Source organism: Hypomesus transpacificus, chromosome 23 (genome assembly GCF_021917145.1).
Source record: "Hypomesus transpacificus isolate Combined female chromosome 23, fHypTra1, whole genome shotgun sequence".
NCBI lineage: Eukaryota > Metazoa > Chordata > Actinopteri > Osmeriformes > Osmeridae > Hypomesus > Hypomesus transpacificus.
The window spans coordinates 19463160-19487638 of record NC_061082.1 but is presented as its reverse complement, the minus strand read 5'-3'; the positions used below and the strand labels follow the sequence as shown (position 1 = coordinate 19487638).

General features: G+C 41.9%; 6 protein-coding genes across 9 annotated transcripts in view; 4 read left to right on the top strand and 2 right to left on the bottom strand.

Annotated features, from left to right (window-relative positions):
* The first annotated feature begins 439 nt into the window (after window positions 1-439).
* phgdh (phosphoglycerate dehydrogenase) lies at window positions 440-5349 on the top strand. The gene is made up of 12 exons (XM_047046941.1): window positions 440-701; window positions 1325-1476; window positions 1647-1712; window positions 1830-1884; window positions 2060-2158; window positions 2260-2392; window positions 2522-2670; window positions 2771-2923; window positions 3430-3568; window positions 4187-4314; window positions 4425-4641; window positions 4776-5349. Exons 1-12 carry the CDS (start codon window positions 564-566, stop codon window positions 4928-4930), a joined length of 1584 nt encoding a protein of 527 aa, XP_046902897.1. The 5' UTR covers window positions 440-563; the 3' UTR covers window positions 4931-5349.
* A 223-nt stretch (window positions 5350-5572) lies between these two features.
* Window positions 5573-11451, top strand: klhl23 (kelch-like family member 23). The gene is made up of 4 exons (XM_047046938.1): window positions 5573-5922; window positions 6285-7514; window positions 7636-7788; window positions 9691-11451. The coding sequence occupies exons 2-4, from the start codon at window positions 6290-6292 to the stop codon at window positions 9999-10001; spliced, it is 1689 nt and encodes a 562-aa protein (XP_046902894.1). The 5' UTR covers window positions 5573-5922; window positions 6285-6289; the 3' UTR covers window positions 10002-11451.
* A 131-nt stretch (window positions 11452-11582) lies between these two features.
* On the top strand, window positions 11583-15510 carry ssb (small RNA binding exonuclease protection factor La). Its single transcript, XM_047046951.1, has 12 exons — window positions 11583-11738; window positions 12588-12651; window positions 12740-12843; window positions 12944-13118; window positions 13205-13312; window positions 13397-13500; window positions 13626-13688; window positions 13763-13805; window positions 14019-14156; window positions 14238-14430; window positions 14597-14737; window positions 14878-15510. The coding sequence occupies exons 2-12, from the start codon at window positions 12595-12597 to the stop codon at window positions 14964-14966; spliced, it is 1215 nt and encodes a 404-aa protein (XP_046902907.1). The 5' UTR covers window positions 11583-11738; window positions 12588-12594; the 3' UTR covers window positions 14967-15510.
* Window positions 14827-17121, bottom strand: mettl5 (methyltransferase 5, N6-adenosine). 4 transcript variants are annotated; one of them, XM_047046968.1, is made up of 8 exons: window positions 16887-17121; window positions 16525-16647; window positions 16277-16391; window positions 15995-16179; window positions 15828-15910; window positions 15711-15762; window positions 15581-15630; window positions 14827-15101 (listed from the first exon to the last, which is right to left on the bottom strand). In XM_047046968.1, the coding sequence occupies exons 2-8, from the start codon at window positions 16622-16624 to the stop codon at window positions 15060-15062; spliced, it is 627 nt and encodes a 208-aa protein (XP_046902924.1). In that variant the 5' UTR covers window positions 16625-16647; window positions 16887-17121; the 3' UTR covers window positions 14827-15059. The 4 variants fall into 4 exon arrangements, with proteins under 4 accessions (XP_046902924.1, XP_046902926.1, XP_046902923.1 ...); XM_047046970.1 differs by having other exon boundaries at window positions 15861-15910; window positions 16887-17104; XM_047046967.1 differs by having other exon boundaries at window positions 16525-17110.
* Window positions 17122-20778: 3657 nt separating this feature from the next.
* Window positions 20779-21356, bottom strand: LOC124484898 (stonustoxin subunit beta-like; the record flags this gene model as incomplete). Its single annotated transcript, XM_047046016.1, has 1 exon — window positions 20779-21356. A coding segment is annotated over one exon (552 nt), but the record flags the coding sequence as incomplete, so codon positions are not given.
* A 2535-nt stretch (window positions 21357-23891) lies between these two features.
* ubr3 (ubiquitin protein ligase E3 component n-recognin 3) overlaps window positions 23892-24479 on the top strand; it is a 41562-nt gene continuing 40974 nt past the window's right edge. The window contains exon 1 of the mRNA XM_047046899.1: window positions 23892-24445. Within this exon, the coding sequence (XP_046902855.1) occupies window positions 24012-24445 (434 nt within the window). The 5' untranslated portion in view covers window positions 23892-24011. The remainder of the gene's footprint in view (window positions 24446-24479) is intronic.

The window sequence follows — 24479 nt, the reverse complement described above, 5'->3', positions numbered from 1 at the left end:
AAACAAGCAAGTTATAAACGTAAAAGCTTGACATTTATTTATCCATAACCATGCGTGTTTAAATGTGTTCAATTGAATGTGCAACAGATACTCTTTTTCAAGTTTAGCCTACTTTTAGGCTACTGACGTGATGCTTCTCACAAATTCGAGGTCAAGCCACTCAATCATCTTAATGGGGAGAAAAAGGCCTGTCATGTGGTAGCTTAATTGAGTCAGGTGATTGGCTGTGTATGTTTAATCAAACACACGAGGGCGAGGCTATTTTGCCAGAATTCTCTTGTTGTTGTTAAACGTACTTACACTTTTCTTATTTAATATTCTTACTGCCTTTTCTGAAATGTTTCACACTGTTAGTCATTGGGTCTGGTTAATAGCCTATCCCATAGTCTTTAACCGTCAGGAGATGAGAATGGGCGGGTTTGTATTGAGAAGGGGCAGTCCTAAACACTGATTTTCTAAAGCTGCTGGGTCCGAAACTTTCAGTAGCCCTGCTATCCATCAGTTTACGTAAGAATTGCCCATTCATCTGAAAAAGAGCACCCCGAACTGTTGGAAACAGCAAAATGGCCCCGATATCCATCAAGCGAATTTTAATCAGTGAAAGTGTTGATCCTTGTTGCAAGAAGCTTCTTCAAGAAAATGGAATCCAAGTGACGGAGAAGCAAAATATGAGTAAGGATGAGTTGATTGCAGAGATCAAGGTAGGTTATTTTAATCGAGTGCGTGTGTGCATGACATTTGGCTTGCACGAGTTTTTCTCATTAAAAAACAAACTGCTTTAAAGTGGTTTTCGATGACTTTGTCATCGTATTGCAGTTTATATTTTGGAGACTCAAAGGTGTGTTTTGTGTTTTTTAGCGGAATAGTCTAGATAGGTGCAACTTGATTCTATAATGTGCTGTAATGTAACTATATAATGCGCTGCGTCATCGTAGGGTTCCTGATAGACACCGCATGGCTTTTCTACAGTTTTAGCATTAGCAGCAAATACATTCATCAGTTTTACCTTCCCTGATTACACGCATGCTAGTACCGCCCTCCTATCTGATGCAACTGCATCCGAGATGTGCTGAGATTCTAGTCCTTTGTGGGTACAGAATTCCCTTCCATCTCACTGAGCTGCAACAACATGCATGATCATTATGGAGAGGCCACATTTTGAGAAGTTTGATGTTGAAGTTTGACTTTTTTATTCATATTTTGGTCTTTATGTTTTACACATGTAAACTAGTATGGTTCCTAACTAATCAATGTATGATTTTGCAGCAGTTTTAATTCACTCAACCGTTTGCAAAATGTCTCATAATGACACATGTTCCTCTAGGACTATGATGGACTGGTGGTGCGATCTGCAACAAAGGTTACAGCTGAAGTCATCAGTGCAGCTGATCAGCTCCAGATCATTGGCAGAGCTGGAACTGGTGTTGACAACGTGGATGTGGATGCTGCTACCAAGAAGGGCATAATAGTTATGAAGTAAGTTTGCAAAGATAAGATAAAAGCATGCACACAGTAGTTCAGGGTGTTGGGGGGGATATTCTTTGTACAACCCTTTATTATGAGTGTGAATAAAGTTTTTAATTGAGTCCTCAGTACTTGTCTGTTGATTTCTCCTCAGTTTCATAGTTTTAATTCTGTCATTTCAGCACACCGAGTGGCAACACCCTCAGTGCTGCAGAGCTGACATGTACCCTGATAATGAGCCTGTCAAGGTAAGGTATTACCCAGGTATTGGAAATACTCTACAAAGCCTAACTCGATCTATCTAGGGCAATTGTGGTATTAGACGTGCTTTCTTCCAAAGTAAAAGAACCCCTGTATCATTGTAGACATGTTCCACAAGCAGCCATGTCCATGAAAGCAGGGAACTGGGATCGTAAAAAGGTAAACCGTATTACATTTATATCTGTAATACTAATAATACAGTGATATTTAGGGGTTTATGTGGACTCCAAGCCGTAATGGGGCATTGTTCATCCAGTCATCACTAATCAGTTGATGCTTCAGTTGACACGTTCTCTGGGGAGCAGGATCAAGGTTTAGTTTGATTATTCTGCAGTTCATGGGTGCCGAGCTGTACGGTAAAACACTTGGAATCGTTGGACTTGGAAGAATCGGAAAGGAGGTCGCCACCAGAATGCAGTCCTTTGGTATGAAGGTTGGTTGAGGATCTTTTATTCCGAGTCTCAAGTTTGTGTCAAAAAAGTAGTAATTCTCCCATACCCTTTGGATTTGATGAAGTTCTGTGTTTGTCACCAGACCATTGGGTATGACCCTATCACCCCACCTGAGGTGACTGCCACCTGGGGGGTGGAGCAGATGACCCTGGAACAGCTGTGGCCTCAGTGTGACTACATCACTGTCCACACCCCCCTGATGCCTGCCACCACTGGTGAGGATGAGGGGCCCCTGCAGAATGGGGCCAGTCATGAGTCGTATCACTGGAGTGTGGAATGTTTTCAAGACCCTACAAACCAGGCTCTTTTTGACCGAATGCCTCGTGAACTGTCACCTCTCACAGGTTTGCTGAACGATGCCTCTTTTGCCAAGTGTAAGAAAGGCGTTAAGGTAGTGAACTGTGCGCGGGGAGGCATCATCGATGAGGCGTCTCTCCTCAGAGCTCTGGAGTCGGGTCAGTGTGGAGGAGCTGGCCTGGATGTCTTTGTTGAGGCAAGAAAACCTTCTAATACGATTTCTTTTATTTTCTCAAATGAACTCATGTTTCTTTCGTATCAACCGTCGCCCTGCGTGCTGCTCTGTCTCGTGACAGGAGCCACCGAAGGAGCGCTCGCTGGTGAACCATCCCAACGTGATCAGCTGTCCTCACCTGGGAGCCAGTACCAAGGAGGCGCAGGCTCGCTGTGGGCAGGACATCGCCTTGCAGATCGTGGACATGGTGAAGGGCAAAGGCCTGGTTGGAGCTGTGAGTTCTCCTACCCCCGATCTAAAGAGGATGCCTTGTAATCTTAGATTGTGATTGGCTGTTGCTTCGACCAGTATGGGAGTGCCTCTATGGATGAAAGTTCCCAGACCTTGAACATTCTCAGAATGTGCCTTGTTAGCCAAGAGCCATTGTGTTACACAAAACTGAACATTCAAGGTTGGTGACTTAGGAATTAGTAGATAAACAGTTGCCTTTTACAAAGAAAAACAATAGATGTATTTGTTATATGCTCATTATAACACCGGTCTTTCTGGGCAGTGAAATTCTTAGGACATGTTAAGACATGTAGTAGGCATTACAACGACAAATGACAGGATGATTATTTTTCACAACACATCTTACAAACAATTGAACTCCTAAATGACTACAAACACTGTCAAAGCAAACATCTCTGATTTGTACAGTTCCCCCCCCCCCCCCCCCCCCCCCCCCCCCCCCAACTAATTGTTCATGTTCACATATATAATGTCATGTTTTGAATACAGGTGAATGCGCAGGTTTTAGCCAGCACCTTCTCTCCTGAGTCTCACCTGTGGATCCAGCTTGGAGAGGCCCTGGGCGCCGTGCTGCGGTCATGCATCACCTCCAAGACACCCCTCAGTGCTGTCCAAATCACCACTCAAGGTAGAAGCTCAATACTTGCCTTTTCTCTGACGCTGCCCAGGTGAATATAACTGATATTATCCTCTAAAGTTCATTTGCTTACTGCTATACCCTGATTTTAAACACATGCATACTCCTGCAAGTCCCATCATGGGCGTATCTAGCCAAACCCCCCCAAAAGTTTCATTAGCCCCCCCAATTTTTTTAAATTATATTTAAAATATATATATATATATATAAAAAAAAAAATCTTAATATTTTATATCTACATTTGTTCATTTTTCTTCCTAAAACCCTCTAGAGGACACAATTTAAAAGGATATTTTCACAAAAAAATTTGGGGGGAACATGCCCCCAGACCCCCCTAGTTTTGCTGGGTCACAGGAAAAATAATAGGTTTTATCTAGGGGCTTAGCCCCCCCAAAAATGGGAACCTAGATTCGCCCCTAAGTCCCACATTGTCTCGGTTGAGGACTTGAGATTCATATGACATTCATATGAGATTCAGATTCACAATGACATTCATAAGGGGAATTTAATGATCTGCAGTATGCTGCCCTCTGGTGGTCACCATCAGTTATTATAGAGTCCAAATCACCTGTCATGCATTAACATGTAGCATTATTTGATGTGAACCAGGTGACTGTCTGAAAAGCTCCACTGGCTACATGACTTCTGCCGTGATGGTTGGCCTCCTGACTGACGGGGCCAAGGGTTGCCCCAATTTAGTCAATGTCCTTAGCCTGGCCAAGGAGTCGGGGATAACGGTAAATATACAAAGATACAGCATACAAAGACCACTTTCTGATAAGATCGATCATCAGTGACTGTAGGATACTACAGTGAGTGCATGTCGGCTTTGTCCTTTTCTCTTCAGGTAAACAAAGCCCACCTCCAGGCCTTTGAGGGGGGCCTGTGTGAGGTGGAGCTCTCCATCAAGGGCTCCAGGTTCCAGGCTTCTGGTTCCGTACAAGGAGGCGTGCCGGTGCTGTTGGGGCTCGACAGCAGCATGTTCCACCATCCTGTCCCCCTCACTGGAAACCTGCTCTTCTTCAAGGCTGCCGGAGGCCCTCAGCTGCTGCCTGCCGTCACCGGTAACAGCGCCCCCTGGCTGCCTCCCTGCACCTCGCTGAGAAGCCCTCTCAAACATCCTGCCAGACACTAAGCATCTTATTTCCTATGACTGTCACTTCTTCTTTAGCGTGCGTGTGTCTCCGTGTCCCTGCAGGTGTGCTGGCAACAGCTGGAGTGGAGATGCAGGCGTTCAGCGGGCCAGAAGCCAGGGCTGGGGAGCAGTGGTTCTGTGTGGGGTTATCCTCTCTGCTGGGGGGACTGGGGGCCCTGAACCCTCTTGTGAAAGAAGCTGCCCAGCTCTCCCTGTAAACGATGCAGGACATTTCTACTGACATTTCTACAAGTGTAACATTCCAATGTCTAATCTAACCACTTAAGACTGTTAGCATTATTCAAGAGGTTCCCTGTTTAGCTTGTTGATAGGCTACTTACAATAACACGTTTCATGTAGAGAGACCTATGTTTTTTGTTACAATTTGTTTCATTCTGTGATACTTGTCATAGTGTTTGAATTGTTTTTCAGGTGCTGGCTATTTGTAGATTAAATGTAATTTACATGAAACCGTTTCCATTTGTTGACTACTTTTGGCCATTGAAGTCAGTAGTTGGTTGTAGATGCACGGTGCCTAATCTGCGATGACTTTACATTAATATAGCCTGTATAACCCACTCCCTAGCTGTATGTTTTTAAATTGCCTATTAATAAATTTACCACATTTCGAATTACAGACTGGTTTGAATCATATTAGATGGGTTCATTCATTGAACTCGTAGAATGCAGATTATGCAATGGTTTTAATCCTTATTAGGATTAGGCTAAAACTGCCATGGCAACGAAAGAGAAAGAATGAGTATTGAGTAGTGAATGGGAAGTATCTTTCTGTGTAGCTGGAAGCCCAGACCTTACTTCAAACGGAATCGTATTTAGTCGGCTGTGGTAGGTGTGGACTTGCCCTTTAGTTGTCCCAGCGTCCTTGTAGCGCATCTCTTCTCGACCATTGTCGTGGCCACGGAGAATGTGTGGCAGTCGGAATAACGGGGATTGTTGTTGTTCGGTCGCTGGAGACATTCTCTTTGGCCGGGTATAATGCACTTAGGCTGGCTTGGATATGGAGCGGCAGGGTGACAGCCGGCGCCTCTCCAACTATACACAGATACCAAAATAGGACAGCGGTGCAAACCTTTAGGGCTAATTTGAGGTTCACGAGTGCAGGCTACTGAACTGCGGCTCAGACAACAGGACACGAGCGTCCTTCAGCTCCTTTTTCACGGCTCGCGGCGTCCGTTAATGTCACATTGAGGTAAGCACACTATAACGAGATTGTTTTTATGTTTTGTTGCATATTGTTTAAGTGCATTATTTGAATTCGTCAGTGTTCATATCTAGAGTGACACATGCTATAGAGAGTAAAGATGAGTAGCCGACATGACTGAAGGTGCCAGTAAGGCATTTGCGTATTTGTTATTAATCTGTTGAAATAAGAAACCATTAACCATTTGATATTGGTAAAAAAAAAAGGAACGTGACACTTCAAATTGAACTATTTGTCATCCTTGCACATGCGACTTTAAACACTGGACAGCCTATTTAACGTTTTTATATTTTATCTTTTTAATAATTCATGATGCAAATGTCTCATGTCCATCTGTTCATTTCCTATAGGCGCCATGTCAGACGAGGGAAAAGACGACTACATCTATGACTTCTGTGACATCCCCCATCCCACATATTTATTGGACTCTCTCAAAGACTTCTATGCCAACGGCTTTTTCACAGACATCACCCTGCAGTGTGCCACAGGACAGGCCTTTAACTGTCACAAGGTAGCGCTCTCAGCTTGCAGCTCCTATTTTAAAGTCATGTTCACAGCGGACTTGAAGGAAAGGTCAAACAACCTTATCAAGCTGACTGGAATAGATTTTGAGGTTTTGGGGGCTTTGGTGAACTACGTCTACACGTCAAGGGTGAGCATCACCCAGAGCAACGTACAAAGTCTGCTGGAGGCGGCTGACCTTCTGCAGTTCAGCTCTGTCAAACAGGCTTGTGAGGACTTTCTCATTCGCTTCTTGGACGTGGACAACTGCCTGGGCATGCACCGTTTCGCCGAGCTGCACGTTTGCCCCGCCCTGGAACGCGAGGCGCGCAGGGTCATGCTCAGTCGCTTTGAGGAGCTTGTTCAGCAGGAGGAGTTTCTGGAGGTGGATTGTGAGAAACTCAAATCGGTGTTGTCGGCTGACAACCTCAACGTGTGGAAGGATAGTGTGCTTCTGGACGCAGTGGTCAAATGGGTTACCCATGACTTGGATTCCCGTGTGGATCACATGCAGGAGCTGCTTCATTGTATCCACATGGACCTTGATGAGCTGTACTTCAACACAGCTCTGGACGAACAGAGACAAGGCTTACTGGGGAACGAGAGAAAAGTGAGATCTCTGATTGTCCACTCCTTGAAGTCCACCTGCAAGGAGACTTCTGCAAACTGCAGAAAACGCTCGTCCAGCATGTATGTCATCGGAGGGTACTACTGGCATCCTCTGTCTGAGGTCCACATTTGGGATCCAATCAGAAACACATGGGTGCAGGGCAAGGATATGCCGGACCATACGAGAGAAAGCTACGGTGTCGCCTTACTGGGGGCGAACATCTACGTGACGGGAGGTTACAGGACGGACAACATCGAGGCCCTGGACACAGTGTGGATATATGACTGTGATGGGGACGCCTGGACAGAGGGCTGTCCCATGCTCGCAGCCAGATACTACCACTGCTCCGTCACCTTGCATGGCTGTATTTATGCCATCGGCGGGTACAGAGGGGGGGCACCAAAAGAGGAGACAGAGTTTTATGATCCTTTGAAGAGAAAGTGGTTCCCTGTTGCTAATATGATCCAAGGTACATTATGAATCGTGGAATTATGTATGAACACTGACGTTTTCTTACTGCATACTGTACATATAATTCACAGAATGAGACTACCTAATAATATATTAATATATTAAACTTTTCTGCTAAGGTGTGGGGAATGCCACAGCTTGTGTAAAAAGTGACACAATCTATGTGACTGGAGGCCACTATGGGTCCAGAGGAAGCTGTACCTATGAAAAGATTCAGACCTACAGACCGGACATTAATGAGTGGAACATTCTCACCGCCAGCCCTCACCCAGGTAGAACCATACCACGAGTAGTTGTTGCATTTTCTTATGGTTCTTCCCATTGGCACTTATTTGTTTTTTGCTGTATGTATGCTCATGTTTTGGCCACCCGGATGTTTGGGGCTATCTCGTTGTTATGTTTAGTGACCTACAGTGCCCTCCAAAAGTATTGGAACAGTGAGGCGAATTCCTTTATTTTTGCTGTAGACTGAAAACATTTGGGCTTGACATCAAATAATGAACGTGAGACCAGAGATCAACGTTTCAGCTTTTATTTCCAGGTATTTACATCAGGATCTGATGCACAACTAAGAAAATATCACATTTTGTTTGAATCCACCCATTTGTCATGTGATCAAAAGTATTGGAACAGATATACTTAAAACATATTTAAGTGAATAAGACTTAATATTTAGTTGCAAATCCTTTGCTTTCAATAACTGCAGCAAGTCTGTGACCCATTGACGTCACCAAACTTTTGCATTCTTCCTTTTTGATGCTTTCCCAGGCTTTCACTGCAGCCTCTTTCAGTTGTTGTTTGTTTTGTGGGGTTCCTCCCTTCAGTCTCCTCTTAAGCAGATAAAATGCATGCTCTATAGGGTTTAAGTCTGGAGATTGACTTGGCCAGTCTAATACCTTCCATTTCTTGCCCCTGATGAACTCCTTTGTTGTTTTGGCAGTGTGTTTTGGGTCGTTATCTTGCTGCATGATGAAGGCTCTGCCAATCAGTTTGGTTGCATCTTTCCTTAAATTGGCAGACAAAATGTTTCTGTAGACTTCCGAGTTCATTTTGCTGCTGCCATCATGTGTTACATCCTCAATGAAGATTAATGAGCCCGTCCCAGAAGAAGCCATGCAAGCCCAAGCCATGACATTACCTCCACCGTGTTTCACAGATGAGCTTGTGTGTTTGGGATCATGAGCAGTTCCTTTCTATCTCCAAACTTTAGCCTTTCCATCACTTTGGTAAAAGTTAATCTTTGTCTCATCAGTCCATAAAACTTTGTCCCAGAATTTTTGAGGTTCATCTCTGTACTTTTTGGCAAATTCCAGCCTGGCCTTCCTATTCTTCTTGCTAATGAGTGGTTTGCATCTTCTGGTGTAGCCCTTGTACTTTTGTTCATGAAGTCTTCTGCGAACAGTAGATAGTGATACCTTCACTCCTGCCATCTGGAGGTTGTTGCTGATCTCACTATCAGTTGTTTTAGGGTCTTTCTTTACAGCTCTCACAATGTTTCTGTCATCAACTGCTGATGTTTTCCTTGGTCTACCTGTTCGACGTCTGTTACTTAGTACACCAGTAGTTTTCTTCTTCTTCAGGACATTCCAAATGGTTGTACTGGCTATGGCCAATGTTTCTGCAATGGCTCTGATTGATTTTCCATCTTCTCTAAGACTCACAATTGCTTGTTTTTCACCCAAAGACAGCGCTCTGGTTTTCATGTTGTTTTCACCTCTGAATACAGTCTGCATAGACAAAACCTATCTTACCCAATCTGAACCTGAGTGTAGACATTCAGTGGTATTTATTGATTGAATAATGTATGTAATAGGACACACCTGGGCAACAAAACACACCTGTCAGTCACATGTTCCAATACTTTTGCTCACGTGACAAATGGGTGGGTTCGAACAAAAAGGTGATATTTTCTAATTTGTGCATCAGATCCTGATGTAAATACCTGGAAATAAAAGCTGAAACGATGATCTCTGGTTTCACATTCATCGTTTGATGTCAAGCCCAAATGTTTTCAGTCTACAGCAAAAATAAAGGAATTGGCCTCACTGTTCCAATACTTTTGGAGGGCACTGTATGCACTTTTGTAAAGCTCTCTCTTGGATGTCGCTTTGGATAAAAGTGTCTGCTAAATGAATAGATGTAAACTCTGATTCTGATCCTTCTCTCCTCCTTAGAGTATGGGCTCTGCTCGGTGTCTCTCAACAACAAACTGTACCTGGTGGGCGGACAGACGACCATCACAGACAGCTATGACTTTGACAGTAACGACTGGAGGCAGATGTCTGTGATGAAGGAGAGGAGGATGGAGTGTGGGGCGGCAGTCATAAACGGATGCATCTACGTGACAGGCGGCTATTCTTACTCAAAGGGAACTTATCTGCAAAGCATAGAAAAGTATGACCCTGAACTGGACACCTGGGAGATCGTTGGAAACCTCCCCAGTGCAGCACGATCACATGGTTGTGTTTGTGTTTACAGTGTATAGTGTCAGTCTGTTTTATTGGTAAGTGCCTTTCCCTGTGCCAAATTTGTTAACATGAGCATGCCTTCTTAGCTATGTAAGTGTCATATAGTTCAAAAGCACAATTTGGAAGGTATTTTAAAACGAATACGATGTCTGGTGTCGACACATCTGTGTTTTTGTTCCAAAGTTTAAACATACTTCCTAATATTTGGTATTATATTGCAAAACAATGACCATTCGGGAAAACATTTGGGTCAATCCTGTTAACCGGTGCCTTTTGGACCTGGTAACTTCTGAAAACGAAATTATTTATTTTTCATGTTTTTAACATTTAATCAGGAAAGAGATATGTTTAACTGTTTGGAAAACATATTGGCCAAGCTCATGCACTTAAATCCTATAATTATGGGCATTTCGTTCAGACATGGACCATTACATTATTCCACCCTGTTAAGACATATGAATAACAATCACAAAGTTTAAAAAAATGTAAAGGCATAACAATATTTACCTTTTCTTGTCCATTATATGTCCCTTGTTGCAAATACATGACAAATATTGTATGCAACTTATTATGTTACTACATTTTCTAACAATATTTCCACCCTGTTAGCTGTACACACCTAACAGGGGGGAATTTTGTTAACTATGTTAGCCCTAGCTCTGTGAGTGATCATGATCTAGCTAGCATGAGACCCTACATGTATACAGCCTTTTAATTCTTATATAAAACCATATTTGAAATTGTAAAATGTTATTTATTTTCTTAACAAAGTAGCCTAACAGGGTGGAAATTTAAGGTTGTGACGAACAGGTTGACATTATGAAACTTGGAAAAAAGATGAATCTGAAAGTTCATACTAACTTCAGTTGGCCAAGTTGAATTCCTGACACAGGAAATGATATAATTTCATGAACTTTGTGTCATGGGAAGTGTAGGCTACTTTCTTAAGAGGGAAAAACTACAACCTAACAGGGTGGAACTTTTTTGGGGGGACACAAAGTAAATCCCCCCAAATAGGGTTTAATTTTTTTTATTTTATAAAAAATATGTCTAAGTAGAAAGATTTTAACTTGGTCTACAACATAATGAGCAAATAATTTGAATATTTTATTATTTAATGACTGATATTTATTGTAAGAGTTGATCATTTGTGATGGGGACATGGCAAAACATGGCAAAATTAACATGTGTACAAAATACAAAAGTGGTTAAAATACAAACTAATTGTCTTAAAGACACTTTTTGGTTATTTATATGATAAGAAAGACCTACACCTATAATTAAAGCCTTTTAGAATAAACATTTGTAACATTTTACAGCAATTATGAAGTAGGATTTCCTGGGGACATTAAAAGGCACCGGTTAACAGGATTGACCCATTTTACACGGATATCAAAGTACTAAACAACCTTCAACTAAGCATCGTTTTATGCATTGGGAAAATAGATTCCGATTGAGATCCGTACATTGCAGTGTCAGATTTGTAAATAAAGATATTACTAAGTATGTTTTATTTTCTTAGTGACAGACAACTAGCAACATAGTGCCATTTCTTGGAGACATAACGAAGCGCTATGTAATACTATATTTGGACCTGATTGCCATCCGTAACACGCATTGCTCCCTCTGCATGCTTGCTGCTACCAGCGTGATAGAGCCAAAACGAGTGAAGTGAGAATTCATCGCAAGTCCTGTGGCCAACTCTAAAGTAGACAGCTATCGAACGAATTCATCCAAATAGTCAACGCATCACAGTAAGTATAACCGAACACATGCTTTCCCTATGGATGAGCCGTTAACGTTTGTCTTTTGAAAAATCCACGGCCGACTTCCCCACATGTGTTGATTCGCTGTCCTTCCATATAACCAGCGGCTAGCGGCAGTGAACTAGCTTAGCTAACTAGTGTGAATTAAAGCCAGAGGTAGTAGCTACATTGCTGTACAGCTTCAGTTGGCAATCTAACACTGTCTTAGTGCATGTGTTATGGTTAGCGGTATTTGTTGGCTTATCTCCGAAAAGATGACGTTTCAGAAGATGCGTTGCGCTGTCTAAAACGGACCTGCTCATTAGACAGGCCAGGCTTGCTGGCACTACTAGCCTAGCTAAGAGTAGCCTAACTTGTGGAAGCTCACTGACTTTAATTTCTCAATTTTAGGAAGTAGTTAGCTGACGTTACATTATATTTAGAGACCACCACTCTACCCGTGTTACTGAAACAATTTGAATATCAGGTGCATTTCACTTAACAGACATGGGAGAAGGCAATTTAGCTACCTAGCACTAGGCACAGAGGCTTCAGTGTTTGATTAGATCCTATCGTAATTAAATGTGCTGTGGACAAACTTTACTGTAACCAGGTCCAGGCACGCACTTGACTGTTTAAACGCCCTTTTCAGTATGGTTGGCCGTCCAGCCGGTGTGTTGTGCTGTGTTATTGGGCATAGATGGATTTGAGTGTAAAGAAATGGTTTGGCTCCCAGGCCGCAGTGCACGATCTCCCCAATAAAGTACTGCAACGTGACGTATTATTATTAACAGTTGTCATTAAATCAATACTGTATGAGTAAAGTTTTTTGCTTTAATTTGATTATTTTCCACACAGAACTGTCATGGAAGACAATCAAGAAATGTCTCCCCTTGAGATTAAGGTTGCTCGTCAGATTGAGGTACTAATTTCATGCCTATAAATGATGACATTGTATTAAGCACCATATGAAATGCAGCATCATTTAACGTGTTTATTTCTCTTGACAGTACTACTTTGGCAATCACAACCTTCCCCGCGACAAGTTTCTGAAAGAACAGCTGCAGCTTGATGATGGCTGGGTTCCCTTTGAGACAATGCTCAAGTTTAACAGGTATACAAAGTTCTATTTGGTACCATTTCTTTAGATTTCAGTAGCTTGTTGATCCATCCCATCTCTTAATACCTTCTTTTTCTTTGTTTTTGTTTTTTAGATTAAAGTGTTTAACAACAGATACCAAAGTCATCATTGAATCCTTGCGCAAGTCAAAATCGGGTCTTTTGGAAATGAGTGAGGACAAGACTAAACTGAGGAGGCTTCCAAGCAAACCTCTACCGGAAGTGGATGATCAATACAAAGATGCTCTGAAGCACAGATCGGTCTACCTTGTAAGTTAGTCAAAGTGAATCAACAAATAATCGACAAGAATGTATACACATTCCTCTTCATGATATCATTGTTTGTCATTCTCTAGAAAGGTTTTCCACTGGACACAACCCTTGATGATATTCAGGTGTGGCTGAACGGCAAGGGCAACATAGAGAACTACCAGATGAGGAGGACTCTGGATAAGAAGTTCAAGGTAATGTTGATAGGAAGCACATTTCATGAAGGTAAATATTTACATGGAACTAATTAATAATCAAAACATGTTATTGCATTTTAGGGCTCTGTCTTCTTGACCTTTGACACAGAAGAATCAGCAAAGCAGTTCATTGAACGAACAGACATCAAAACCTTTAATGACAATGAAATGCTCATTATGTTGAGGTGGGTTAGCCATAAAGTAGAGCGACAATCAAGATTACATTGTTGAAGTAGATTCCAATGGATGTACTACTGCATTATGGTTTGCAAAGCTGACAGTTTAAATCATTCTGTTTTTGACATTCCAGACCGGACTACCATGCAAAGAAGAAAATTGAATGGAAATCTAACAAGGCAGCTAAAGCTAAACAGTAAGTACCGAGCACACAGAAAAATTAAATTGTAATCAAGGATCAGAATAAATACTTGCTGTTGTGTTTTATAGGGACAAGGATGAAAAACAAATACAAGTAGATAAAGAGGAAATGGTAAGAAATATGTTATTCTGTTGACACTATTACCTTTTCTGTTCCTCTCCTTGGGGATTTTTCACTTGTCAATAAATATGTAATTGTTTTACTCGACTTTAATTAAGATGCATACAGTATACCACTTAAAACAAAACTCTTTTATATTTTGTGAACGGCCTCGACCTACATGGTTACTTATCCATCATTCCTTATTACCTTCTTGTTTTGTAGAAATCTCTGGATGAGCAGACTGGATGCTTGCTGAAATTCTCTGGGGCGCTTGAGTTTGTGTCGAGATCCGATTTTCATGAATTGTTCTCAGGACATGGTCAAATCAAATGGATTGACTTTTCCAGGGGTGCTAAAGAGGTATTACCTGAACTAACCATCTGTTTCTAAAGCATATTTTTGTCTGCAAAAAGAAAATGACACGTCTTCCTTATTCCAAAGGGTACCATCCTCTTCAGAGCCAGTGCTAAAGAAGCTCTTACTAAGGCTACAGAGGCAAATGGAGGGACCTTGCAACTGAAGGACCAAGATGTTGCGTGGGAAGTTGTGGAAGAGGGCGATGCTGAGAAAGAACTACTGAAGAAGATGATCCAAGACCAGCAAGAAACCTTCAATAAGAGAGGCAGAGGCAGAGGTACTGCACATGTTGACAAGATGCAGCTCATTTCAGTATCGGATGCTCTATTGTGTCTATAGACGTAACGTTTTAGGGGATTTATCACATTTTGGATCACTCCATTTTTGAATTGTGTAATGCAGGATTAGATATTGGGCGCTTATCCTTTTGAATGTCTTGTCAGGTGGCAGAGGTAGATCAGGTGGCCGAGGAGGAGGAGGGAGAGGAGGAGGCCGGAGGGACAGGGACAGGGGTGGACGAGATCAAAATAAATCTCAGTTCAAAGGCAAGAAGACCGTGTTCGACAGCGATAACGATGATGATGGTAACTTGAGACGTTTTTCAGTTTATTACATATCTGCATAAAGAACAGTGACCTTGGACTGAAATATTTGCAAGTCAATCAATACATTGTGTGTGTGTGTAGAATGTCTCATCTGACTTTATTTGATTGATCTTTCCCAGGAGCTCCAAGCCCCAAAAAGCGAGCGCTGGAGGGCGCAGACGGCCACACCCCAGCTGCAAAGGTGGTCAAAACTGAAAATGGATCTTAGATTGCAGATACAAAAAACATCACTCAAAATAACTTGATAGAAAAGGAACATTGAAAAAGCCTAAAATGAACTAAATCCATTCCACTGGAAGTTTCATGTTGTGGAGAATCTTATAAAGTCCACCCTGATGTCAACCTGAAAACCAGAATGTAAGATCGACATCAGTTTCACCAAACCATTGTCAGTTGTACGTCTCATATTTTGTGTTCCTACTTCCCCAGCTTGCTTTAAATATATTATTTAACTAGAGTTTCATTTTCTACAAAACATTTAATTTTTACAGGAGCATACAATGCTTATGTGCGTCCATGGGATGTAAAGATGTGCATGATGATAGTATCTTGTTTATGGCTCGCCACTTCATTGACACTCAGAAAGCAAGACAGGAGAGGAACCTTATTACCGCATCTGGCAATGCGAGATCAATGAGTGCCATTTTATTTTCCCTCTATTCTTTTTACGTGGAAAGGTTAAGTAGAAAAATAGGAAAGGTTCCTTTGACGTTTGCCCTTGTGAATATAGCCAATAAAGTTTGATTTTAGTAGCCTCTGTCTAAAGTTTTGGATATTTTGTTGGTGTTTTGGAAAACGGAAGTATAAACGTTATCCTCTTACCGATTTTTTTTTGTGGAACTTGTAAGATGCTGGCAAGTCGTATCTCAGCTCTGAAATTGAGATTAAATCATTAGGTCGTGTTGACTAACAGCATGTACAATGAACTAATGTTTTGCAAAGAATTGCCGACCTGCAATTACTTCCATTTTGACTCCCCAGTCAGTTGCCTTCTTCTGTATGTGCTGTAATCAGAGTTGAAATTAGACCATATAATGGGATGAAGATTACCAACTGGAACAGAACATACTTCTCGCGTTGATGTCTTGTGTAGTGAGTATACCGCTGTCTCTGCCATTGTCAGCGCTTTCCTGAGAAACTGCATGTCCATGCCTGTATTTCATAAAAGTAAATATTCAACATTAATGACATGTGGCAGGACATTCATTCATAATTGAACATTAACGGTTATGTCACCTTGGTTGTGTTTTGTGCCAAATGGAGGATTCATTATCACAGTGTCAAACTTTTTGGCGTAAGATTCAATAGCCATCGTGCACATGTCACACTGGATCAAATCTATGTCGGTGAGTTCAAATTCCTCTGTGTTCCTTCTGAATATCTCCAGTGCATCACCATCAATGTCGAACCCCACACACAGACTGTATATAACAGAAAGGCAGTAAAATTATAATCTGATTTTGAAAGATCAGTCTTTGTTTTCACGTTTAGCCATCACAAAACTGTCTGAAATCTTACCCTGCGCCGAGGACTGCTGCCCCAATACTGAGAACGCCACATCCAGATCCCAAATCTGCAACTAACTTGCCCTCGATGTCATCATAAGTGTTATGGATCGTGTAAAGCATACATGCTGAAAGAGAAAACCACCACTTAGCCGTAGCTAGATACAGTGCGTGTAGTAGTAAAACTGAAAGCAATGCTTGACCCAACACGTTTGCTAACACATTAGCTTGCGAGGGAGACCTCAAAGAGGATGAAGATACCTGCAATATGTGGGCTTGTTGGATACTGTTCAAGAAGAATTTTTGGTTCCTCAAAGACGTCTACTTGTTGAAGGCAACTCTCGAGCTCTTTCAATTTCATTTTGATCCTCTGCACTATGTCGCCTGAATTGGCCAGAAAGAATGTGAACGGTAACAGTAGAATTTTAAGTCTGAACGTTTTGTAAACACATTTCTTCTCGATGACGCCGGCGGCTAATTCATAAACACTACAGTCAGTTGTGAACCGAGAATGTTTGTGAACAAAAGTAAATTAAGTAATATGTTACATTGTACGTTACGATAAAAAATGTATATGCAACGTCTCCAACTTCCAACCCTGTATTCAAGTTCAAACTCCTCACCGGCCAAAAAACTGTCTGCTGCAGGAAACCAAAACGAGATACGCTATTACAGCGGAGTATCAATAAAAACAATCCGAAAAGGAATGGAACCTATCGTTTCTGTTCCGGTGTTTTGCCCTCAGGTGCATCCCTTTCTGGAAATGTTGTTCAGTATGTTAAAAGTATTTCACATGGCTCTTCTTGCCCAATTTATGAGTAGCATGTACCTGCAGAGCCAGACGCAGTTGTAGGACCCTCGTTTTATCTGACAGCGCCACCTAGCGAATTGGGTGACGAAAGGCTGTGTCACTAGATCGCAACAATATATTTGAATGGTTTGAGAGGCAAGAAACAAGAAAAACTGGCATATGTGATGATGTTTGATGAGCCAATTATATGGAAAGGTATAATATTTGAAAATAGATTCGAATAATAAACATTGGATAGTTAAATACATTAAAATCACAAAATTAGAAACAAATGTACAAATTCCATATGTGTCAATATCCAGTGTTATTTGATCAAATGAAGTAAACAAATTAAGGAAGCTAAATTAGCCTAAAGAAAAGGTGGAAAATATATCAATGTGGACAGATGTGTGATGCCTGGAGGGGCCTTAGAATGTTTTCTGGGACTACAGAGAACCAATGTACACCCTGCAACATGAGCCTTAAGGATTGGGGCACATTTGCAGATACTCTGAACTCCTCGTTCTAGAGTTACTTTGATGGGCTTAACTTCACCAAAGTGCCAAATTCAACAAAGCATTATCCTGATAACATCAGTAATAACAAGCTCCTGGAGACCTGCTACAAACAACTGGCCCTGTCCTCTGTGAACTGTTCAACTGGGGTCTCATTTATAAAGCTTGCGTACGCACAAAACGGGGCTGAAAATATGCGTACGCCACTTTCCACGCAAAGGTTGTGATTTATAAAAAACGAACTTGACGGTAGAATGTGCGGTCCTCCACGCAAATTCTGACCCTCCCGTAGGCCTACGCACATTTTCGAAACAGTTGGAATTGGCGACGCAGATGACCATACTGTAGTCAGACAGACAGCTTAAAGTAAATGTGGGAAGAACGATTCTACTCGTAATATAAGATTTTCACTCGATTTCATCATTATCATGAAAATTAAATCCAGCAGTGTTATTAGCGCTTGTACTGAGTGATAATTGTTCCATAAAAACATTGTACAATCCAACTCAAATTTGAAATGTCTCAATTTCAAAATTCAGCGCTGTTTCACCATCAGATTGTCCACTACGGGAGTGCAGTAGGGGGAGATTCCCCGACTGCATGGAATACAGGATAACATCACATATCCTACCTTAAGGATAACTGCAGAACACAATGTATAACTAAATATATTTTGTATTATTGTGCATTTATCATCATATGTCAAAAACTGGAAATAAAGTCGTTAAGCTCCCGTGCAATCGCGACACTATACGTCCTCGTTATCAGTCCATAATTACTGTTCATAACAAAACACTTTTGTTTCCAATTTTTATCCCGACTCGCGGTATCACTGGAACAGTTGAAACCACTCGCACTGTTTTTATTGGCGATCCACTGGCCACCAAATACTGTGGTTTTCGGGCCTCCGCCAATAGGCTAACAGTGTCTGAAAAGTTGTCATGCGCCATGATTCACCGTTAAAAACAATCGCATGCCAGGATTATTAATATACTGGATCAGCGTTCAAGAGGTGCTTTGCATTGACCATTTTTGGTTGAAAATGGGTGTGTTCAGGGCGGGGTAAAATGCAGATTCACGTACGCACACTTTTGGGTAATCTGTGATTTATGAAGGGAACGTTGCGTACAGGTGTGCGTACGCACAGTTTTATTAATCTGAATTTTTGTGTGCGTACGCCATTTTAGGCTTTTGGGCGTACGTACACTTTTAGTAAGAATCCAACGCATAGTTTTATAAATGAGACCCCAGGTCTTCGGAGGAACACACAGTTCCACTTATGTGGAAGACCTCTGACATCTGCCTTGTTCCAAAGCAGACCCAGATTTCCCAATGACTACTGACCTATAGCTCTTACATCAGTGGTGATGAAGAGTTTTGAATGTCTGATACTTTTGTAACTACAAGAGACAGTCTAGAACCTGGCAGATCAACTCCAGTTTGCCTACATGAAGAGTAGAAGTCTAGATCATGCTGCCCTTGCATTGCTGCATCATGCAACTACTAAACATGAGTAAATCCTTGATTCATACTGCAGACCTTTCATACACTCACACAGGGTTCTGTCTTCTCCCCGGTCAAAATACTTATGCAATGTACGTATTCTGTGATTCATTTCATTATTTTATTCTATGCTCTATTATATATAAGTATCAAATATAAATTCAACTGTAATCTGACAAAAAAAACTGTTGTCTTTGTGTGGAGGATCCAGCGTTCCTTCTCTTCAGCTGCTGGTGGTGAACCTCTACGGTGGATGGACGGGCTGCATGACGATGCTTCATTTGGTGGGGATGGGGATGTGTAGCGAGGTATACACGTTTAAGATTAGGAATACTTAATCTATTATAATAAAGTATTTAGTTAATGGGACACCACCCCAGTATTGGTTTAAAGGGACTGAGGAAACCTTATTGAATAATAGCCTTCGTAATAATCAGTCTAATCTTAAGTAGTGAATTCTATGAAAGTAGAGCAGATCAGATAACGTGAGGGATATGCGAGTTTTATACACAATGATTTAAGAAAATGTAATAATTAATAAACAAATACCAGAGAAGTTATGGATTAGTTGAGTGTGAGTTGAACAGTATACAGTAGGTCCTAAACTATGATGAGAACGGAATACACAAAGGTAGGTTGAGAGCGCGTGGGGAGGGAGAGAGAGATAGCTTCTTTAGAACAATAATAGGCTATATGATAACTATCCTAACATAAGTTAGGTTAAATCATTTGCCAACTAAAATCAAACATAACGAATTCAACCAAAATATGCCAATGTTCACAAGTAAGAAATATAGCAATCGCAGTTACTTTGGTCAGCTTGAAGAAGGGTAGAGTCAATGGTTTCATTATCGTCCAACTCAAATAGAACAAAAGAATCTTTCATCAAAGTTCCGGGTGCTCAGTGAATGTGCAGGATGAGAGGAATAGGATAGAAATGACTCGTTCACTTCAGTTTGACTCCTACGAACAAGCGGGGGTGATTGTACGATGGGGTTTCACATGGGAGTGCTGATGCTGGTTCAGTTCTCTCAAATGTTCATGGATTGCTTATACTTGAATACAAAATGCATATACGAAATGTAACAATACAACATTCATAAATGGTTTTGTTAGTATGATACAATTATTTTGGATATAAAGTTGACTAACGTCCTGACCTGAAGGCAAGTTATAATCAAACATCAATTAACAACGTTCTAAGCGAGAAAAGCACACATTTTAACACATCAACTCCTGTCATTGAAATAGTGTCCATGAGCGATGTAGTCCTTGAGAATATGTTTGTAAATCCAGAAAAGAAAGTTCTTCCTTAGAGATCCTTTGTCTGGATACAGAGAATACTGTGGGCCGTGTGACCTCTGTTCCTGACCCCATACTGGCCTCTGTTTCTGACCCCATGCTGGGCCAGAAGCTTTGAAGCTTCTCCTGACAAGAACGGAGGGGAAACCCCCTTTCTCCTTGTGGGGGGCAGGTAAAAGGTGTGATGGTACGTGGTGTCTGTTGGCTCTGCTACACCCCCTCCCCTCCCCTGAAGACCCAGTTCTATTTAGTTCATCACATTCAATAGAACTGAGATCAAAGACAGGATTGTTGTTTGTCAACAATTAAAACAAAACAAACATTCTACACACACATATATTTACAAACACTCTGGGATATCAATTCCAATTGTATACAGTTCAATATTCAATGACATCTATATGAGCACAGTGTGTGAGAGTGTGTGTGGGCTATTCAACCTGACACAGGGACACTGAGGAGTCGAACTCAACCCTGAACCCAGGATAGAGGGGCTCGGTGAATGTGCTTTGGAATGTGTGCAGGTGGGTCAGTGTGTCAGAGGAGACTGTGTAGAAGGACAGAGTGCCGGCCAGCCAGTCCAGATACACTCCTACTCTGTGGGGGCTGGAGGGGGGGACATGTATGTCAGTTCTCTCATTATTGTGCCAGGCAGTGTGTCTGTAATCACTACACTTCAGACTCCAGGAGTTGTTATTGTCTCCAAGCACACAGTCATAACCTCTTCCTCTCCTGCTGATTCCTTTATATGTCACTGCTATATGAACCTCTTCTCCACTCCACTCTGCCTCCCAGTAACAGCGCCCAGACAGACCCTCTCTACACAGCACATGTGGCCAGTAGTCAAATCTCTCTGGGTGATCAGGATACAGCTGCTTCTCTTTCCTCCTTGTCACCTTTCTGTTCTCCTCAGACAGAGAGAGGCGTCTGTTTGCTGTGTTTGGGTCCAATGTGAGCTCACAGGCATCTGATGGGGGAGACCAAGACACAATATATTACTGATCATCATCTTTCACATTAGAATGTCTCCCTCTTCCTGCCCCCCCCCCCCCCTCTCTCTCTCGCTCCCTTGCTCTCACTCCCTTTCTCTTTATCTCTATTTCTGTTCCAACCTCTCTACCCTGCTCTCTGTCTACCCCTCCATTCCTCTCTTCCACTCTCCCTCTCTTCTTTTCATTCTCTCATTCTGTTCTCCCTCCCTCACATGCTACCTCTCTCCCCCAAATCCCTCCCTCCATCATCCCTCATCTCCTTTCCCCTGATATGCCCCCATCCCTCCATCTTTCTTGGGAGGAGGAGAGGGAGGTTAGAAGGAGAGCAGAGGTGAATGAGGATGGAAAGAGGGGAGGAGAGGGGAGGAAGAGAGCAGAGGAGGGGAAGAAGGGAGGAGAGGAGAGGGAGGAGGGGGAGAGGAGGGGAAGAGGGGAGGAAAGGGAGGAGAGGAGGGGAAGAGGGGAGGAGAGGAGGAGAGGAGAGGGAGGAGAGGAGGGGAAGGAGAGGAGGAGAGGGAGGAGAGGAGGGGAAGGGGAGGAGGGGAAGAGGGGAGGACAGTGTTGTGCACGTTCATACCTCTCATGAACTCGTTCAAAATTCAGTTCATACAAGTCAATATGAATCGTTCACGTTCATAGTTCACCATTTAAATTCTGACCGCGTTCATAGTTTAGTTCATGTCATAGTTTTAATGCGGAAATTGCAAATTAAATACTTAACTTGTTTTTTAACACATATAGGGTGACCAGACGTCCTCTTTTACCCGGACATGTCCTCTTTTCAAGACCTAAAAATGCGTCCGGCAGGGATTCCAAAAACGTCTGGGGGTTCGTCTCATGAATGTTTGTGTTTCTCTGGGTCTTGACCACCATACCATATAACCTACATGTCTTTAACAAACTATTAATTACGCCCTTACAAGTTTTAACAAGTGTATCTCCCTTACGTCCCACCTTCTTGCGCGAGCAAGAAGTGTTGCCAGATGCACGATCATATCCTCCAAATGGTAGCTGCGATACTTCGGCATTTCCAATCTGGCAACACTGAGCACCTTACCGCCTCCACTAGTTGCATTGTTCACAACAACACATGACATCTATGGAGGATTATAGGGGCCAAAACTAAATAAATAAATACTTGGATAAATAAATAATTATATAACACAAAGCTTAAATAAATGACACAAAATATATAAATATTACATGTATTTGTGTGTATATATATATATGTTTACGTTTTCATGTGTTTACATTTATTCATTTAGGTTATACTTACATTTATTCATTTCTACTTACATTTATTCATTTATGCTTACATTTATTTATTTATACTTACATTTATTTATACTTACATGTATGTATTTATACTTACATTTATCCACGGTGAAACTTCCTGCAGCAAAGTAAATCTGTCGTCCCCCCGTCACAAAGTCAGGGGGCGGGTCAAAGCCTCTGATTGGTGGTTCAACTTCAATCGACTGCTTTTGACTATTCCAAGGTGGCAGCACCTTGTGCGGATTCAATGAATGAAATATTGAATGCTACAGTGGTCGAAATGTTGGCGGAAACTGAAGAGATGGAGGCACCTGCCAGTTCACTTTTTTTTTACATCATATTGAGAGCTTCGCTGAAATTATAGGAATGATATTGGCCCTAACTGACACAGACGTCAATGAAAATGTGTTCACGATCCTCAGGGAGATGATACAGCATAGGGGTGGGCATATCGATCTTAAGACCGACAGTGGCCGGGTTGGGAAACCCGGCAACTATCGATACCAACGTTGGTATCAATAGCCTGATTGATAGCGTGATAAGATCGATACTTAAGTTTCATTCCACACTGAGTACACAACTCCCTTTACATCATAGTGGTTGTGCAAACACCGTCTAACTTCGCTCAAACTCACTTTGCCCCTCCACTGCTTTTCTAAGCCCAAAGTATCGGTATTGGCAATACTGGCCCTGTATTTACTCCTTGGTATCGGATCTATACCACATCGTGCAGTGTCGCACATCCCTAGCAGCTGTAGAGTGAGGCGATAGAGGATCCCTCTAGCTTGAAGAGAGCTTGATCGACTGGTTGAGCCTGCCTGGTGTGTAATACTGTTCATTCACCAATCAGAGGCTTTGACCCGCCCCCTGACTTGGTGACGGGGGGACGACAGATTTATTTTGCTGCAGGAAGTTTCACCGTGGATAAATGTAAGTATAAATACATAAATGTAAGTATAAATACATAAATGCCAGTATAAATAAATAAATGTAAGTATAAATAAATAAATCTAAGTATAAATGAATAAATGTAAGTATAAATGAATAAATGTAAACACATGAAAACGTAAACATATATATATATACACACAAATACATGTAACATTTATATATTTTGTGTCATTTATTTAAGCTTTGTGTTATATAATTATGTATTTATCCAAGTATTTATTTATTTAGTTTTGGCCCCTATAATCCTCCATAGCAGCAAGGCACAGACCATGGACGTTAGCTGAAGACATCTGAACCACTGATACTCCGAACCCCGAAATTGGAAGTCTGTAACAATCGCTTTGACAGGTATCGCGAGAATCCCCGAGAACGTAGCAACAAGACAACAAAAATAAATTTGTGGACAACAAGCAAGAGTGCATGATGGCGGCGTCGCTGCTACGCCGGGACAAGAAAGCTACTGCTGCCCATTTAAAGGCAGACCTTAATCGGACTGACAATAGCTCTGGTGTCCGACAGCTTCAGGAGCTACTTGATTGTGTTCTTAATCCTGAAAAGCCAGCGGCCGACACAGAGGCTCTGGACTGGTGTAAATGTCTAATAGCAGGAGGAGAAGGGTTCGAAGAGTTCTGCAAAACGGTCCGGTCCTATGACAACGCTACTCTCTGTGGCTTGGTTTGGACAGCCAATTTTGTGGCATATCGCTGTCGGACCTGTGGCATATCACCGTGCATGTCACTCTGCGCAGAATGCTTTAACAACGGTGATCATACGGGCCATGATTTCAATATGTTCAGAAGCCAGGCTGGTGGGGCCTGTGACTGTGGAGACAGTAATGTCATGCGAGAAAGTGGGTAAGTCCTCAGTGCTAGCTAGCTAGGCTGCTAG